The sequence below is a fragment of the Bombus terrestris genome, chromosome 14 (assembly GCF_910591885.1).
Source record: "Bombus terrestris chromosome 14, iyBomTerr1.2, whole genome shotgun sequence".
NCBI lineage: Eukaryota > Metazoa > Arthropoda > Insecta > Hymenoptera > Apidae > Bombus > Bombus terrestris.
In genome coordinates this window covers 5,291,239-5,299,090 of record NC_063282.1, presented here as the reverse complement: position 1 = coordinate 5,299,090, position 7,852 = coordinate 5,291,239, and the positions used below count along the sequence as shown (strand labels likewise).

The 7,852-nt window shown below is 35.3% G+C and overlaps 1 protein-coding gene across 4 annotated transcripts in view; it reads right to left on the bottom strand.

Moving 5' to 3' along the window:
* Positions 1-2,408: 2,408 nt before the first annotated feature.
* LOC100644619 overlaps positions 2,409-7,852 on the bottom strand; it is a 27,882-nt gene continuing 22,438 nt past the window's right edge. Inside the window, exons 6-9 of one of the 4 annotated variants that reach the window (XM_012316151.3) lie at positions 7,114-7,122; positions 6,639-7,032; positions 5,887-6,142; positions 2,409-4,429 (exon numbers count right to left, since the gene is read on the bottom strand). In XM_012316151.3, coding sequence (XP_012171541.1) covers positions 4,079-4,429; positions 5,887-6,142; positions 6,639-7,032; positions 7,114-7,122 — 1,010 coding nt within the window. In that variant the 3' untranslated portion in view covers positions 2,409-4,078. Of the gene's footprint in view, positions 4,430-5,886; positions 6,143-6,638; positions 7,123-7,852 lie in introns of all 4 variants that reach the window. The other 3 variants (XM_012316150.3, XM_003400552.4, XM_012316152.3) reach the window with 3 other exon arrangements.

Sequence of the window (7,852 nt, the reverse complement as noted above, 5' to 3'; positions counted from 1 at the left end):
GAATTTTCAAGATTGCTAGGTTATAGGAAATTACTAGACAATTTAAAAGTGCAAAAGTTCCAAAAATCTGTGTAATGTGTGGAAATATACAAAATATCTACTTGTTATATTAGTATATATAGTGAGCGAAGCAAATCTTTATATACATTCCATTTCCAAGCTTATTTTAGTAATAATATAAAACATAGAAGTTAGAAAAATCAATTTTGAAAATTAAATAACTCGTGTGAAAGTCTTGTGAGCGATTTACGATCCGACGATAGCAATTGTGAGTTAAAAATGTTTTTTTTCTCAAATTTCAGATGATACCGGATTCGGAAAGCATTTGTCAGACTTCCGAGGCTGCGGTTAGGAGTACGGACGTATATCACAAGATTAAGAACACGCCGGAAGGGGAAGCGGCCTCGGTGACCGCCTGGAAGCGATATCAGCAACTAGTGGCGATCGTCGAGTCCAGGGGAGGAAAGTTCAACCGGAAGTCGATGATCGAGGCAATCTTTCGCGGAAACGATCTCGTCTACGCAAGCCATTGATTTCAGGATCAATATCGTAGATCTACGTTGCAATGAATTTTTACCAAAGCGAGCGGATTTATATTTATACAGTGGCGTGGAATAATTTGTAAAGATACGATTTGTTGCCTTGTAATATTTAATTACACGATATCGATAATTGCACTGCGGATCATAAAGCGTTCGTGGCAATTTTCAAAGCACAGCATAGAATGCATGCAATGTACAAAAGATTTATCAAAGATATGGAATATAATTATATATAATTTTTAGTATGTGACACGAATCTCTACGCAGATTGTTTCTCATAATATTGTTTCGTAGTAGACTACGGATGTTTATGCAAATTTAGATTTTTATAAAAACACGATTAAACGAACGAACCCAAAGTAAAGGTTCTTTTCATTCGGAATACTTTACTTTGGATATTTTATACATCTTTGTACAAAATGCATAGATATCGGTACCATATACCGTGAGCTACGTTCGTAAAAATATAAAATTGCATAGAAAATCCGTACTCTGTGGATAATATATTGCGATATTTCTTAAAATACTCGAATAGTTTAGACAGCGATAAGTTAATTGATTGCTCGTTAGAAGTGTTACTTTCAAAGCTTTATCATAGTCGTTGTATTTATAACGATATGCTCTAATTAATCGTTCTCTGATTATATACTCTAATTAATTGAGACCATGAAACCAGCGAGCATCGACGAGCATTTCTCTGACAAATTGACACAACGATATACGTTCGATTCTCTTCGATATCAAAATGTCGAAAATCAATTAATCGACGTAGCAACGTGACAATAACGCGATCTCACCTTCAACATATACTCACGTATCTCCTTTTTACTCGAATGGACAACCAATCTCTACGCCACTGGTGAGAACAATTAGAGATACGATTAACGATGCCAAACCGTGTATTGCTAGTCAACGTTAGAGTAATAAAAACACAGTATGTATACAGGTTAATTAGTTAATTAAACGAAGATTAGGACTTATCCGAGGGCGTACACGTGTAATCTCTGCAACAAGTCAGGGAAAAACAACTATACTGGGTACACACGTGCCGCGTAATTGCAGTCAGATTGCTGTGAGAAGATTTCACGATCGCCTACGATTCTAATCACTAGTTAAAGCTGAGGAAGATATTTCTCTACTCGAAGATTGAGACTCTATCGTGATTTTGTAAACTTTCGTAATTTTTTTTTCATTTTTCTGTATTTTTTATAAGAATTCTATCATAGAAATAAATTCTTTCCTTTATAAAGAATTATAAGGGTAAATTATGAAATCTTCCATTTATTATGTTCTATACTACACATGGTTTTTCTTTCATCTTTTGTTATTTCTTATACGACAAGTTTTACGAACTTCAAAGTTATTTCAATGCTGCGTTTTTTTGGATTATTTAAATCCAATTGTGTTTTTTTATTGTTATTAACGAACATCCTAACTTTGAAGAAGTTTATTGGAGCATAAAGTTTCAAGAGTTGTCAACAAAACTAGGTCGAAATACTTTAATATTTTCTTATAAAGAATAAAATAAATGTATCGATTGGTTTATGACAAAACATCTAGTCCCTTCCAAGAAGACATCTAGAATATTGAAAACTTGAAGCCAATGACTTCATGGTAAAAGATCATGAATTACACTATTCTTCATTTTCATTCAACTTTGAAAGATTTTCTTTATATCGATAAAGGTAACCAAGATATATAGTGATCCAAGATAAACGAGATTCTCTCTCTCCATTCTAGTTATTTTTTTTTATCAATTTATTATTATTCTTTATTCTCTGTTATGCCTGTTATGATCGTTAATTATTCTTTGTATCGGCCAGAGCTGGGAATTAAACAGGACAAACACACCTGCGAACACACGTGTTGCCACGTACACATATATGTATATTTAATGAATTAAATAATACCGTACAAAATGTACAAGATATATACAAAACGATCTTTATACAATAATCGAAGGCGTTGAACATGTTGTTTTCAAAAACATCTCGCGTTACGTAAATGGCCGATACGGGATTGTGGGAACAACGGGAGCACATATTTTACACATATTTTATACCATTCCTGTTTAGACATCGTTTCGTATCTATACGGATCGTAACTCAGCCTCGTTGCAATTTCGATTCCAGACCCATAAGTTATTACGTCGGTCGGTCGTGATTTATGGACAGATGACGCACCGCAATGTATCGTTCTATTAAAACGCAGAATCACCGTTTCAAATCAGTTTTTTCGAATTTTCCTTTCCATTTGTTTCCTCGTATCGCGTACACGCTTTCATACGATTTTTTAATCGAGTTTTAATCTATCGTCGTTGAAATATTATTCAGGCAATTACACGAAAACCTGCAAAGGTTTAGAGGAATCTTCCTGCACTCTGTTTATATTGAGCTTTGGAAAATCGATAGTTATCGAGCAGAAAATAGTAAACTCACAATTGAATTAATTTTTCTTTCCATTTGTATCTCTATATAGCGCACACACTCTCATACGATTTTTAAATCGAACTTCGATCTATCCTCGTTCAAATATCGGTAATTAGCTGTTGGAAACATTTAAATGCGTCCTGATCGTATTTATTCGAACCTTGAAAAGCCAATAATTATCGAACGAGAAAACAAGAACCTGACAATTGGATTAATTATCTTCTTTAACCGGGCTGGCTACATTCTTGTAAACTTTCCAATCCGGCTACTTCCGTGTGGTTGTTATATAATTTTCTAGATCTTAGGCGTAGAGGAACTGCGGGAGATTACCTCGCGATTTCTACTTAGGCACGACCCTCGCTTTCGTAAAAGAGCAAATTTTTCTACAGCCTTAACGATCTTCTTGTATAAAGAAAAATTCTGTACATTTTACAAAATCGATTCTATATATAAGATTTCTAATGCAAGATCAGTCCTAATTTTTCTAAAAAAAGAACACGTCTCTTTGTGAAAGAATACTTTGTACAGTCTTTCCATTCCTCTCGTGCCAAAGTCTTACGTTTTTCTTCAGAAATGACTCGCCATTGTTTTGTACAAGATATACCTTAGCTTCTTAAAAGAAATTAATTATAATATTGGCTTATATTACAATGAACACTTTGTACAATCCTCCTTATCCTCCTCTTTCACTCTATTGTTACTTCATCCAAGATCTTCTCCAACCTACTTTACTAAGATCATTGGCTATCATGCTATCATTGCTTTTAATCATTGACTTCACCTCAGAGCACTGTAAATTTTCCATTAACTCCTGTATGCTTTGATAGCGTATTTGTATAGTAGACCTGAAGAAGTTAGTTTCAAGCGTAACAATTAGACTATCCTGATTATGATGTAATCAGTGCTAAATTTAGGCTAAAGATGTCACCCTAAATTTAAAATTGGTATCCTTTTTAATTCTACTGATCAAATTCTATCAAGAAAAAAAAAAAAAAAAAAACAAACAGAAAAGAAAAAAGACGAAAAATGGATCAGAAAATTAGAGTGCACTAAAACGCAGATCGTTCTCTCCAAAGAAATTTCCACAAATTCCGTCCTCCAGAATTTTCATATAAATTCAGTAACGAAGATTTTCTTGAAATCAGGTGCAGATCCGCCAATGTCGTGCCTGCAGATGTCCCCATTGTCCAGGTAGCTGACGTCCGAGTTTTTTAGGGTGCTCTTCAAGCTCTCGATCGAAAGATTCGGCATCTTCCGATCGACTGTGAGCTTGTCGAGATCGTTCATCGAGTAGCCGGGACCTATTCTCGTTTTCTTCAAATGATACGACTGTATGCTCGGCTTCGTGTCTATCAGATTGTTCCTCCTCTCTTCCGTCCCGTTCTCGATGATCCTCGGCGTGAAAGATCGCATGTTGACCTTTACCTCGCTGGCTCTCTTCGAGGGCAGCAGCTCCACCTGCAAAACAGCACGTTCTCACGATCCTCCATTATGCAATCGATGAAAGGCCAATCATGTTCTCGATGAAGTAATTCCAATGGTCCTCGCACTTTTCGTCGACAATGTGCATGGGTAAAATGGAGATCGTTTTGTTGGTTTGTTCGCGATGGATTTTTCAACGATGTTTCGTGTAGACTTTTAGGTGATAATTGGAAACCTGGTGGTAATGTGCGATGTAGCAGATTATGTCAGTTTGGTGTAAGTCTAATGCGTTCGTTGCTAAGTTGCTCCGCTTTTGGAATTGTATATTTTTTAATGTAAAAAATGTCTGTATCTTAGGTCTGGATGATAATGTTGGTGTCGGCAAATTTTCATTGCCAAGTATGTTTAAGCGTGATTTGCTTGGAATTCCAGATGATAAACGGAAAGTTGGTGATTATGTGCGATGAAGAAGACTGTGACAATTTGATTGTAAATTTAACGCGTTCATTGCGCTATTAAAGTGTTAGGAACTCTACTTTTTGGAGTATACATTTTTTTGTCATATATCAAAAATATATCATCATGGGGTTTATTTTAAGCTAGTGTTTGTTTCGGCACGTTTTCGCTGTGAGGTATGATTCAACGTGGTTTGCGTGGAATTTCAGGTGATAAATGGAAAGCTGGTGGTGATGTGCAATGGAGAAGACTATAGCAATCTGGTGTATGTTTAACGAATTCATTGCGCGCTGCTAGAATGCAGCTACTTTGCTTTTGGAATTGCATATTTTTTCCATTAGAAATGGCTTTATTTCAAGCGATGGTATTGTATTTGTTTCAGCACATTTTCGTTGCCGACTTTGGCGTGATAAATGGAAAGCCGTGGCGGTGGTGTGAGATGGAAAAAATCATGGGAATTCGGTACAAGTTTCACATTTACGGCTACTAAAATATAATATACGAGCATAGTTTTCACTTCAGGAATTGCACCTTTTCTTCCATTAGAAGTGTTGAATTGAGTTTGAGTTTAACCGATGATGTTCCTTTTAACACATTGTTCGTTACTTTTGCTATGAAATTTTGTTAAAGCAGATGTACTAATTAAATTAACAGTTCAAATGACGTATGTGTAAATTGCAGCGAAAACGTTACATGCACTTTGGCAACTACGACTTCGAATTCAACCCTTTGCACTTCAACAAAATATACAACAAAACTCTTTGAAACTAAAAGTTACGTTTTGAAAAGAAGAGAGCTATTGTACCAGTATAAATACTAAATCTAAATTGTAAAGATTGTTATACGTTTCTTTTATTCAATTTCCTAACTTATATCAATGAAAATAAAACGAGGTAAAAATTAAAAAGAGAAAAAGGAATAATGTTTCCAAAAAAAATGTAAAAATAGAGTATAAGCTTGTAAATTTCTCAAATTTTCCTTTATGAAAATTGTAAAACGCTTTAGGAAGTATGAAACGGTGCTGTTGGAAATGTTACCTTAGTTCCCTTACGTTGAAAGTATTCGAAATCGTCGTTGGCCACGGTGGTAACGGAGCAACAGCTTCTGCTTCGACTCCTGCAAGAGCTCATGGTATCGAAATCTCCATTCTCCAGATCGCAACTCTCATCATCGGAAGTCTCATAACCATCACCTTCTTCCTGAGTCTCCTCTCTCTGAATATTCTGCTGTTCTTTCTTCTGATCTTGCTTCTTTAAGTCGTACGTCCTCGAGTCCAACGCCGGTCGATGGTACCTGAAACATTTTCCATAAAAAGTATTTATGCTATTCTTATACAGATCCTCTTGCACGATAATTTAGAAAATGATAATATTAGCGAATTAATAATTTGCAAGTTGTTGCACGATTTTACAATATTTGAATGTAGATAACAAGTGATTTTATAAAATTTATTTATAGAAATTTACTCGCGTTATTATCAAATAAAATTCATTATTAGTACTGATGATAGCTCGTAGCTAGATGACTTGTAAACTTTTACTAACAATGCTAGGCCAATTAAATTATAGGAAGCTTTTCAAACTTTTAACATTTATACCAAACAATCTTTAAAATAATTTGTAAATAGTCTTATGAAATTTCGATTATTCCATTACTAAACTTGTCATTAGAGCTTAAGAATTGTTTAATATTGGTAACTTGTAAGTTGTAAACTTTCGCTAATAATATTACTTGAACGGTGCAAGAGAGTCTCGATAATACAATTTCCAAAGAAATCAATAATGTTTACGATTGGCATCTAGCATGATCGAAGCTCTGATTTCTCCTCAGAGCGATTCTAGGGCAACGTGGCTCTTCCTGCAGATTGTTATCTAAGCCAATGATCAAATTTTCCAAGCCAAGCGCGCTCCTTGCGTGCCTTCTCGGAGGTTCTTCTCGAATCTCATCTAGACTCTTCGTAAACTTCCTTTTGCTACAAGGATCATCCAGCTGGACTAGGTTTTCCATATTCTGACCAAAGACGTCGGTACTACCAATTTTTCGACGACTGCCGGGTAGCTCCTGGAAAATCTCATTTGGTCTTGGACGTTTGTTCTGCTGGTCCACGGTGCTCTTTCTCGTTGTTTCCACGACGTTTGCTTCTTGGCGTGGCTCGAAGGTCGAGCTGGCGTAGGAAGAGAGTTCTGCGGGGAGAGAAGCGTAATTATTGTCCTCGTTGAGAGATTGTATTCTTGGGTAGTGCTGTATCCCCATCGTTATCGTACCAGTTTTGCCTGCAACATCATTTCCATTGTCTTTTTTTACCCTTCCAGGGCATTCGTCGGCGAATTTTGTTATTTAGGAATTCTTTGCGGGCTACACGAAAAGTTTTATTTTATCAATTATTAGTCTCTTGGCTAGAAAATAAATTTCTCTCTCTTTGAAATAAAATTTTGTCGCTCTTTGAAAAAAATTTCTATAATAATAAAATTGAAAATTATTGAAAACACGACAATTTCAGATAGATTGACTTTGATTCTTCCGATATAACTGTGTTACGTATTATCTTATAGTCTGGCCTTCGGTGGTTCTTCAATTAAGATCATTATACAGTCAGGATGGAAGGATTAAAAAATTGGGAAAGTGTGAAAGACTTGACGCATTATCTCACTAATTGGTCTTTACTGACTCTTAAGTTAAAGTCAGTATAGAGTTAGGATAAAAGAATTCAACGACTGGCTCGCTCACTGACCCTATTAATCAACTCCATAAATTGAAAATTACAGAAAAATAATGATTCTTTACCATTTAGTTTACCATTATTTATGTCATCTGCTTACGAGTTCGTTTCATCGAATAAATCGTTCTTAAGAACTGGATATTCGTGTGCTTATGCAATGAAAAATATATTAATAATAATAATAATTATAAAACTAGTAGAAAAGATGGAGTTAATTAGTTTGTTTTCAGAAAGACTCGGTTGAAAAAGTGCGAGAGAATTGATTCTCAAGGGCAGGAGAAAAG